The sequence below is a fragment of the Myotis brandtii genome, unplaced genomic scaffold (genome assembly GCF_000412655.1).
Source record: "Myotis brandtii unplaced genomic scaffold, ASM41265v1 scaffold68, whole genome shotgun sequence".
Classification (NCBI taxonomy): domain Eukaryota; kingdom Metazoa; phylum Chordata; class Mammalia; order Chiroptera; family Vespertilionidae; genus Myotis; species Myotis brandtii.
Genome location: NW_005370657.1, coordinates 3,755,242 through 3,766,553, shown reverse-complemented (window position 1 = coordinate 3,766,553; position 11,312 = coordinate 3,755,242). Strand labels below are relative to the sequence as shown.

The window sequence follows — 11,312 nt, the reverse complement described above, 5'->3', positions numbered from 1 at the left end:
CTCCGGTGGAGGCTGGGGTCCGTGTGCCCAGCCGTGGAGCTGTGCCAGGCGGGGGCAGCCTCTCCACAGGCCCTAGGAGCCCTCCCAGCCCCAACACCCAGGGCCCGAGCTTCCCCACCCTCCTCACACGCCCGCCCAGCGAGCTCAGGGCCCTGTAGCAGCAGAGCTGACACCGGGCAGGTGTGTGCAGAGGGAGCCTGAAGGGTCCTTCACGCACAAAGGCCTGCTGCCAGGCCCAGGGTGCACGCTGCTTTTGTGTTTTGTGCTGTGTCTGCAAGCGAATGCCACCTTGTGCCGGGCGTAGGGGCATACACGTGGGTGGGGCCACATGGCTGCCTGGGTCCCACACGCCCACCCTCGGCTGGGGACGGGGCCTCAGCTCAGGTTCACACACACTCACAGGGTCATCCACTCACTTCATGAAATGAACACACACACACACACACACACATACACACACATACACACATACATACATACACATACACACACACACATACACACACATACACACACACATACACACACACATACACACACACATACACACACACACCCTGGTATGGTCACATCAGGGCAACACAGACAGACATGCCCATGTCTGTGTTCCCACGGACACGGTGACAGGCAGATCTTGATACCCACACATTTATGTGCGTGGAGATATTTGCACAATAAAATACAGGACATTCCCACGGCCTCCGAGACTTCCACCTGCGTGCTGGCACGGCCAACACACTCACACTCACACTCACACTCACACCTCAGACTCTTCATTTGCATTCACAGGTGGCCTCAAGCCACGCCCGTGGGACCAGCATTCCCCTGGCCTGACCCCCAGGGTGAGCACTGAGGATGTGGACAGAAGGACCAGGGCCTGGGGTGGAGGCAGGGGGGGGGAGAGGGCCAGTCTCCCATCCCCACAGGAGCATCTGGGAAGCCTGCTCCTCCTTCCCTCTGCCCCTGCAAGGTGCTCCGCCCTCCACCAGGCTGGGCCCTTCTTCCTCCCTCCGTCCTCCTCCTCTCACCAGCTGGCCATCCTCCTCCTGGAACGGTGCCCGCCAGGTGCCTGGCATCTGAGCAGTGGGCGCTGCCTCACTTCCTCACCTCCCATCTTGCCCCCCCATGTGCCCCTCACACCTGGCTGTGTCCTTCCCCACTAGAATCTGTCCCCTTGCTCCCCACTCCATCTCAGGAGTGTCTATACCCCGGGCTCCCATCCTAGTGCCAATTCCATGCTCTAGGGGGGCCCAAATCTGACTACGGCTCTTTGGGGCCCAGACCCCTCTGCTCGTTCATTCATTTATTCACTCACTCACTCACTCACTCAGGATTTAGGGCCTGCAAAGTCTTGCCAAATCTAGCATTCATTTATTCACTCACTCACTCACTCACTCACTCAGGATTTAGAGCCTGCAAAGTCTTGCCAAATCTATCCCTTAGCAACCTCTCCAGCCTTATCTCTTACCTTGTGCCCCACCCGCAGGGTCCCCCAAACCCACAGTCCAGCATACTAGTGGCTCCTGGGGGCTCAGGAGTTCCCAATGTCCCTCTCAGCCTTTCCCCATGCTCTCTCCTCTGCCTGTGTGGAGGTGGGGGTATCCCCCAATACCTTTTACTACCTGGTTCCACCATCACTTGGTACCACCAAGACCTGGAACCACCATCACCTCCTCCTGGAGTCTCCCCAACCCTCCCAACACCCCAGAGCTGCTTCCCCCAGAGCAGGGCTCCCAGAGGCTGCCTCCTCTCAAGGCCATGGCCAGGGCCGGTCAGAGGGAGGTCGGACTGGGGGTATCCCATGAACTTGGGGAAATGGGCTGATATGCAGGGTGCCCAGAGCCAGCCCTGGAGAGGCCTGGGACCTCCTGTGGGCCCGGAATCCTGGGAGTGCACAGTGTACTGGGGCAGGGCACCGCGTCGGTCACCTCCTGCCCGATGACCAGCAGGATGCTGTCCTCCTTGCCGTGCTGGATCTGGCGGTAGATGTGGTCGAACACCAGCAGCTCGCTCCAGCAGTTCTGCAGCAGCGTCATCTGGTCGGCCACCTGCAAGGAGGCGGCGCACGGGGTCTGCATCCAGCATGGCCTGGCTGGGGACCTTCCTCTTACCCCTCCTCCTCCCAACTCTCAGAGCTGAGGCTCAACTGGGTATGTGACCTGGGCAAGCTGCTCAACTTCTCTGTGCCCCGTCTGCCCACCTGTCTACCTCATCAAAGTGTGGCAGGGCTCTAGCAAAAGAATAGGAGGGTCCGGCTGCAGGCCCCAGCTCTGCCTCTTACAAGTTCTATGACCTTCAGCAAGTTCTGTAACCTTTCTGGGCCTCAGTGGTCTCATCTGTAAAATGGGCAACGTATTAGGAAGCGGCCTGGCACACAGCACTCAGTCAATGCTGGTGCGCGTAGCCACAGGAGTGCTTTGAGAAGGACTCATTCAAATGCAAGGGAAGAGCAATATTAATTTGAACTTGGGCCCATCTGGCCTGTGGTCACATCTCTAGCAGCTCCAATCACTCATGAAGAGAAAACAGAGGGATTTCCCTGGGCCTCGAGCAGAGCCCTCGGGCCCAGGACAAGAAAGGAGGGCCGTCGGCCCCGCCCCAGGAGTGATCGGGTAGATGGCAGAGGTCTGACCGCTGAGCAGGAACAGCACAGACTGTAAACACTCAGGCTGCGGTCGGGCACTCAGTTCAAGAGCGGGGACAGCCCTGGGCAGCGCCCCTGTGCTCTGGGGAGTCATGCATTCAACATGGCCAGAGTGGACACTCATAGAGGGGGGGGGGGGGGGGGGTACTCAGAACCACGTGATGAGAAAGCCAGGAGGGATGCCCTGATGTAAGCCACTACTTTCCAAGTGAAGAATCTGCCACCTGGAGAGGGTGAGGGACCCTCCTGGGACCTCAGGCCAGGGCCATAGCTGCTGCTCTCAGTGCACTGCTCCCCACAGTGACAAATACTGAGCCCTCCTGGCCATTCAGAGCCGGCACTGGGGCTGTAGGTCACCCTAGGAAGACACAGCACAGACCTCGGTCCCTCTCAGCCTCTGCAGCTCACCAGCCAGACACCATCGACCAGCAGATACCTCTGGGCACCTTCCTGGGTGCCGCCCTACAGCGAACACAAACCATGATAGCTGACAGCTGCTGGACTGCAGCTCCACAACCCTGAGGTTGGTGTAACTGTTGTCCCATCTATGGAGAGAGGTATGAGCCCACAGGTGTCCACAGAGGGTCACACAGCTCTGTCTGGTTGCAGATGGTGCTCCTAGCCACCCATGGACTAAGACCCGCCCTTGCCACCCAGGGTTTCATGCAGGCTCTTTGCCTCCCCCACGAAGCCCTCACCAATCCTTCCTCCTTGCTCGGTGCCCTCACCGTCCTCTGGGTGTGGCACCTGCCACATCTGATGGCATTATTCATGCCTCTGTTTCCCCGGTACCTGTGGGACCTGGGAAGGCAGGACTGGGCCCCCAGAGGAGGCGTTAGTGAGCAGTTGATGGACAAGCATGTGCTCCCCAAGACAGCCACAGAGAGCACAGAGGAGCCACCCCAACCTGGAGGCCAGAGGGACCAGGCAGCCCCTGGCCTGAGCTTTCTCTTCTGTGGGTAGAAGCCCCTCCTCCTCTGTTCCACTCCTCTCCTGGGGGCAGTCCTGGGCAACACGAAGTGGGCAAAGAGCAGAGCGAGCAGCAGGACACACAGCCAGGCCTCCCTGCCCGCCCTTCCCCAGTGCGCACGACTGAGGACACGGCTGAGGGCAGGAGGGGGTCAGTCTCTGTCCTGCTCTGAGTCCCCAGCCTCCCAGCCTCCCAGCCTCCCTGCCTCCCTGCCTCATCCCATCTTCATGTCAAGAACCCAAACTTCTCTCTCCCCTCGGGACCAAGTTCTTCCTAGAGGCCCGTTACTGCCAGAACAGGAACCCAGCCAGGGGTCCCCCTGCTCAGCCACAGCTCGCCTGGGCGGCAGGGGCCGGGGAGATGGAGAACCGGGTGAGGGTGAAGCATGAAACCTCCTTGTCTCCCCTCCTCTGTCCTCCGCAGGGGCCAGGCCCAGAGAGCTGGCAGGAGGCCTCCCCACCCCACCCCAGGGAGGAGGCAAGGCTTGGCAGGTGCCTACGACCAGGCCCCGACCCCGGCTGAGCCGGGACCCCTCACCCCTGTCCTGGCAGCATTCGGCCCCTATTCCAGAGAAGGACACGGAGGCTCGCCTCGGGCAACACGGGGAGCTGGGCTCTGCCCAGATGCCCCCGAACTGGGCTCATCTTGGGAGGGGGAGGGGGCTGGGAACTGCCTGAGGCCCAAGTAGTTGGGACCAGCCCAGGAGTCACACTGGCCCAACCTGGGTGACCCCGTTGGAGGCAGAGGAGAAGGGAGGACATGCAGGGCTGGGCTCTGCCCCCACCCATGGGGCCCTCGGGAGCAGACACCCTTGTGCCTGGATAGAAGGAACAGGGGGTGGGAAGAGGGAAGAGCGAGAGATAAGGGGGAGAATTAGGAGATAAGCGGGCTGAGCCCCGGGCAGAAAGCAGAAGGGGTCACCGTGACCCGCTGGCCAAGCCCTGCAGCAGACTCTGTACCCAGACCTCAGGCCCCGGGTGGGGGTGGCCCTGCCCAGCGGGGCGATAGGAGCTGCAGGGGCGCAGGCGGGCAGCACGGTGGCTAAGCTTTGGCGCCCAGTGCCCTCTATGACTTCCCACTGGGCCACCCGTCCGTCTCTGCGCCGAGTTCGCAGCCGCTTTGGGTCAGAGAAAACGAGTGGCCGCAGTGCCGTCGGTCGGAGGGCTCTGGGGGCCACGGCAGTGCCCCCAGCCGAGCAGTCGTTCCTGCCAGACTCTTCACTCGCGCTTCCCCCCCATGGACAGATGGACACATAAAGACACCAACCTCCCCACACAGATGAACACACACACACTCTTCTTTTTCTATTAAAATAAAAACACGAGAGGCCGCAGCCGCCAGCCCCTCTCCATGGGAAAGCAGGTGGCTAAGAGGCTCACTTAACCAAAGAGGGCTGGTTTCACCTTCCACAAGTTTCTCCCGAAGCAAAAGGCTCCTCCTCTGCCCCAGTCCGCCCTGCCGCCCTGCGAACAAGGCGTTTGCCGCCCAGGCCCCGGGGTCCCTCGTCAGCCTGGCCTGTCGCCCAGCCCACCATTACCCGTCCCTCCTGCAGTCGGCCACAAATCTTCCTGGAGCCTTGACACTTGCAGCCTGCCTCGGAGACGGGGTATTTATGGGTGCAGAGCTGACCTCCCGCCCAGCAGGCCCCCCTCCGGAGCCCCCCGGGGTCCGGCTGGTCTGGTGGCCAAAGGCCAGCGGGCTCTGTAATTCTCCAGCGGCTGACATGCCACTGGCGGGCCACGGCGCTCCGGCCCAGTGGTCGGGGGGCCCGCCGTTTGTCAGTCCAGGACTGACAGAGTTATGCCGCTTAGATGAAGCCATATATCTGAGCAGTGAAACCTGTTGCCAGCCGGGGGCCTCGGAGCTGGATGTTGGGGTGAAGTGATGTCGAGATGGGTCATTAGGCACTCCTGGCCCTCGCCTCCCCTCGCTGATTCCTATCTTGCATCCTCCCAGCCTGTCCTTCCTGGGAGCTGTCCAGACAGGCCGACCGGCTGGGCCTGCGCACTGCCCCCCACTGAGCAGCAGGTACAGGTGGGTTTCCGCTACCTGGCCAGGGCCAGGTGGGCCCCATCTCCTCCCAGAACTCTAGTGCCCAGGGAGCACGGTCTCCAGGTGTCTCCCCACGCTTCCTACACCAGGCCGTACGCCACCTGCACACACACAGTGAATCACGGAGCAGCAAAGAAGCCGGTCAGGAGGGGAACGCTGCTCCCTGTACTAAATGCTCTACCCTCCTCGCTCACTAAATCCTTACAACAGCCCTTCAGGGTGGAATCTGTTTCAACTCTCCCCACTTTACAGATAAGGAAGTGGAGCTCCGGAGGAGTAAAGTGACTTGCCCAAAGCCACACACCTGGAAAGTGGCAGAGCGGGGACTTGAACACAGGTCTCTCTGATTCTGGCTGTTGCTATTCACTTCAGTGCCACTGTCAGACCTAACAGGCCGTGATGTGTGAGATGAAAAAATGGAGGCAGAGGGACATCCAAGCTGAGAGACAGGATGGAGGAGGAGAACCCCAAAGGGGCATCTGGAGCCCCAACATCTGAGCCCCCAGCACCCCTGACAGCGCAGCAAAGACCCAGGCCTTCGCTAAACACTGGGACGTCATTAGCTTCATAAGAGAGCTGAGTGGCCCCGGGGAAGAGGGTGTGGGGCTCCAGCCAGCCTGGCCCATCACCCACTGGTCCAAGCTCTGCTTCTGGCCCTGCCAACCTCTCCAGCCCCGCCTCACGGTCCCCCTGGAGCTGCCTGACACAGGATGCCTTCCCACGCGCTGGGCCTTAGCCTATGTGTTCCCACTTGCTGAAATGCCTGCACCTTCTCAGGTGTGTTCTGGAAAAGCACGGACCAAAGAAACCTTCCCTAACTTCTTTAGGGTGTTCCACTCTCCCGCTGGGCTCCCTCGGCCCCTTTCCATTGCTCTCAGGGCCCTGGGCACCCTGTGTGGGCATCATGTGCATGCACGTCTGTCTCCTCCTCTAGCTTGGCAGCCTCCTGGGTCCAAGGTGCCCAGCGCCCAGCTCAAGGGCTGCCCGGCTCTCAGAGCTAGGGAGCCCCCTTTGCTGTCTGCTGAAATGTATCCTGCCTGGAGCCAGGGGGATGCACGGTCGGCCAAAAGGGAGGACAGGTCACTCAGCAACCCTCCCACTTCTCTGCCTCCCCCCGTGTGGGAGGTGGCCCAGTGGGAAACGAGGTCTTTGTGGCTGCTGAGGGGCCCTCTAAGGGCTGGGCTGGTACGTATCTGCAAGGCTCCCTTACAGAGGGTGGGGACCATGGTTCAGATTCCTGGGCTCAATTCAGAGACTCTGGGAAGGGGAAGCAGGAAGGTTTGGACCACAGAGAAGCCAGAAGCAGGAAAAAACACTCAGCAAAGCTGGGACAAAAGCCCTTCCCATCCTGCGTGAAAACCCCCGAGAGACTAGGAAGGCGGCCAGAGGAAGTGCCCTGCCCCTGGATCCAGGGTTCTGGAAGGCCGGGAATGCTCTGCTCCTCCTCCCTTCTGCACAAGGGGCTCATGGGAGGTCTGGCCACCAACCCAAGGGTCCTGGGATCCTCATCCCCACCAGGGCCTCCAGCCATGAGTAGCAGGCAGGTGGGGTTGCTCAAGGCCCTGTCTCTTGTCCCATCTATGAGGGCAGCCCAGACGGGAGGCAGGGGTGAAAAGACCCACCCACCCATGACACCTGGCCTATCCCCAGGCCTCGGCCAAGATAGGCCCTTGGCTATCGAATCACCGCCGGTTCTTGACTCCCAGAGTAACCCAGGCCTCGGCCCCATGATGCCTCTAGGGCTCCGTGCCCATCCTCACCTAATCGCCCCCCCGCCCCTATGCCCAGCACGGCAGGCAGCGCCCCCAGCCCATCCGGCCACCTGCCCCTGGAGGAAGCCCAGGCCTGAGTGGCGTCAGCACTGAATGCTGCTCAAGGCTGCCGTGGCCCCAGCAGGGAGGGCGACGGGTCCTGCTGTTTACACCCAGCCCCGGAACAGCTAGGAGGGCCGGCCCGGGCAAGGCAAACACCAGTAGGCCTGAGCTATTGGTGCCCAGGCCAGGGCGTCGGGCCTCGGCTGGATTTGGGGTGCCTCTGAGGTTGGCAGCACACTCTGATCATAGGGAGTCAGGGTGCTAGAGGGACAGCTGCCAGGCCGCGGGCCCTTCAAACCACTAGGCAAGGTGACTGGCAAGTTCTTCCTTGTCTGGCTTCAGTTTCTCCTGCCGCTTTAGCTGCAGGTACCTCAGCCCAGGGGGGTGGAGGGCTGAGCAGTGGAGGGAGCCGGCCTCCTCTGGATTGTGCAGGCCCTGCAATCTCCACCTGCTCTCTCACTCGCTCCCCCCGCCACACACACACACACACGCAGATACACATACACACACACACAAACACGCAGATACACATACACATGGGACCGACCACTGTGCACGAGAGAGGCAGGGACAATAAGCCCCTTCACCTTGGCTGGGAATCGGGCCCATGAGCATTCCAAACTCCGAGACACTAAGACTCCCACCTATGACCTCTGAGGCTGGCGGGGATCGGTGGCTTCTCCAAAGGGAGAGACAGGGCGGGGTGGACCCTCTCCCTGACGCTGCGCTGGGGCAGCCTGAGACCGTCTCCCAGGACTCCGCTAGCCCTTTGGGAGCCTAGGGTCTCAGAGGAAGGGAGATCAGTGCCTGTAGAGACCCAGACTAGGAGAGAAAAAGACAGGGAGACAAAAAGGGCTGGAGAAACACAGAGAAGCAGAGAGACAGCACACCCAGGAGAGGGAGAGAGAGAGGGAGAAGGAAAGGAGAGAGAGAGGCAGAGATAAAAGAAGCAAAGGCTGTGAAAGATAGAGACTCAAAAAATAGAGAGAGGGAGAGGGAGGAGGGGAGTGGGGAGGCAGGAAGGCTGCAAAGGACCAGAAATGCTCCTCACGCCTCCTGTTGCCAGACAGGGCCTTAGCCAGTGGGCAGGACAGCCCCCTCCCAGGGGTGACTGAGATTGAGGCTTGAGCAGCCAAGAGGACACCCCAGAGCCAGCTGCCGGGCAGGTGGGATGAGGGACTCACCTCCAGCTCCTTGAAGACCATGCACCTGCGTGCCCAGTCGACGATGGAGATGAAGGTCTGGTCAGCCATCCTGCACAGCAGGCTGAAGGGCGCAGGCTGTTCGGAGCGGCCTTTGGCCGGTTCCTGCAGGCAGCCCAGGATGCGCGCCCGCACCTGGTCCTCATCTGGCTCCAGCTGCAGCAGCTGCAGGATGAGCTCAGGCACGCCAGGCCCTCCGGAGAAGGGCTCCGGGTAGCCATAGGGCGGCCCGGGCTGTGGCGGGCTGGCGTAGGGCTCTGGGTACTCGGACTTGATGGCACGGCCAGGGAAGGTAGGATACAGGTAGCCGGCCAAGGGCCCGTGGGCACCAGGCACGGCCATGGGCAGTGCTGGGGCCCCAAAGTCGCCCAGTGGCCCAGCAGGTGGCCCAGAGGCCAGGCCCTTGGGCTCTGGCGCATGCAGGCCAGGGGGTAGCAAGTAGTCCGGCGGGGGTGGGGGAGGTGGGGGCACCCCCGCTGGGGGGCCTGTCTCCATCTTGAAGCCATTGGCTCGAATCTGTGCCTTCTTCTGCTGCTTCAGGGCCCGGTCCCGCTTGTACATGGGCCCAAATTTGTTCCGGCCGCCCCGCATGCGGTCAGCACGGACAGCTGTGGGCAGAGGTGGGGGTCAGGCTCACCCTCTTCAAGCCACCCTCCAGACCACCCCACTCCCGGGTCTTTCCCAAACAGCTCTGTCTGTGTCACTCCCAGCTCAGTACCCTGTGATGGCTCCCTCTGGCCCTGTTCCCCTTTCTAGGTGGTCCCTCATGAGACCCTGTGTTCTTTCCACTCCACCATATTCATCTCTCTGCTCCTCAGCCTGGCACTTCTTCCACCCTCCCTTTGATAGTCCTTTTGCCTCACACCCTTTCCTTCTCATCTGCCTGATGAACACCCAGCCCTCAGGTCACCACCTCCAGGAAGCATTCCTGGATTCGCCCAGGCAGAATCCATTGTCCTAGCCCCTGATGTCCTGCCCCTTGCCCACTCTCATCCTGCTGAGTGGCATCCAGCCATGGGGCCCAGGCTGAGAGCTCCTGGGGGCTTTGCAACGGGTCAGGTCCCCAGCACAGGGACTGGCAGGGAGACAGTGACGGGAAGTAGGGACTGGACAACTTTGCTCGCAGCTGACGCCAGTATCCAGCTGCTCACTGACTGACTAGTTAACTCTGGCAAACCCCTGTTGCAAAATGACTCAGGTTCGCTTTCAAATTTGAGGCTCAGTTTAGGGCTGTCCAGGCTCTGTGCTGGGGGAAGGGACCTCCCTTGCTGACAAGGTGTCCCTCTGCCTGGCCAAGAATATGTCACCAGCCAGACCTCAAGGTCGCATCTCTGAAGCTCCAGTGCGGCCCAGCCCCTGCTCGGACAGGGACCCCACCCTGGGCTCTGGGAAGAGGGAGGGAGCAGGAGGGAGAGGCGATCTTGGGGGCCTGCCCAGCCCACCGTGCTGCCAGGGGTGGGCAGCCCTGCTCTGAAACCTCAGGCCCCACCTGGGGTTTCTGCTGCTCACAGCAACCAGCTCTCCTGGACACTGAGGACCTGGATCTGGGGACATGGGCTTTGGGGACAGGACAGGAGTTTCTCAACCTTCCTAATGCCGCAACCCTTTAATACAGTTCCTCATGTTGTGGTGACCCCCAACCATAAAACTATTTTCGTTGCTACTTCATAACTGTAATTTTGCCACTGTTATGAATCGTCATGTAAATATCTGATATGCAGGATGTATTTTCGGGGTCGAGACCCACAGGTTGAGAACCGCTGCGTGGAAGACAGTGGTCTGCAGCTCTGAGTCACTAGGGCCCTTCTTCGTTGTTTAAAAACTCTAGCCAACAGCTGCCTGCTGGGCGAACAGCTCAGCTGGAGCCCTCAGGGTGGAAGCCTACGACTGTCCACCCTCAAAGAGCTTGAGTCCTTCCTGCTGAAATGTCTCTCCTCCCCTCTGAACTGAGAGCTGGGGGTGGGGGTGGGGAGATAAGATGGGCCTGGGACCTCTGGGGGCAATGGCTCCCCACTCCCCAGCCCTCTCCAGGTCTGGCTAAAAACATGGGGTGGGGGGGGAATCTCACCCGCTGAGAGAATGAACTGAGTGAATTGTTGGGATGGATAGGTAGGCTGTATGAATGAGGGCTAAACAGCAATGACAGACAGATAATGACAAAGAGCGATAATAATAATAGCAAACCTGTTAAGCATTGACCATGTACCAGGCAGGGTACTAGGAGCTATTCACACAATTCCCTCACACCCATCCAATGAGTCAGGCACTGCTATGAAGCCCATTTTGCAGATGGGGAACCTGCAGTTCAGAGCGGAACTTGCCTAATGTCTGTAAGTGACAGGCTTGGGACTTGACCTCCAGCAAACGAGAGGCTGACTCCGGCTGGAGGCGGGTGTCAGAGCAGGAATTGCAGAACCTTTCGCAGAGGGAGGAGCTCTGCGGGGCTCCCTGTGCTGCTGGGCCCTTTGGGGACCCGGGGTTCACATGCAGGTATTTTTTAACGCAACTCTGGCTGGTCCTGCATACATCCCTCCCCGGCCAGAGCGAGGCCAGTTCTTACCCCTTCCCAAGAGATCGGCTCTAGTGTCCCCCAGGCCCCAGAAACTTTAGGGGGGCCGGTGGCTCCCTCC

At 60.5% G+C, this 11,312-nt stretch overlaps 1 protein-coding gene across 1 annotated transcript in view; it reads right to left on the bottom strand.

Annotated features, from left to right (window-relative positions):
- The window catches only part of NR5A1 (nuclear receptor subfamily 5, group A, member 1), a 19,155-nt gene that overhangs the window by 7,406 nt on the left and 437 nt on the right, over window positions 1–11,312 (bottom strand). The window contains exons 2-3 of the mRNA XM_014529307.1: window positions 8,665–9,290; window positions 1,897–2,048 (exon numbers count right to left, since the gene is read on the bottom strand). Of these exons, the coding sequence (XP_014384793.1) occupies window positions 1,897–2,048; window positions 8,665–9,290 (778 nt within the window). The remainder of the gene's footprint in view (window positions 1–1,896; window positions 2,049–8,664; window positions 9,291–11,312) is intronic.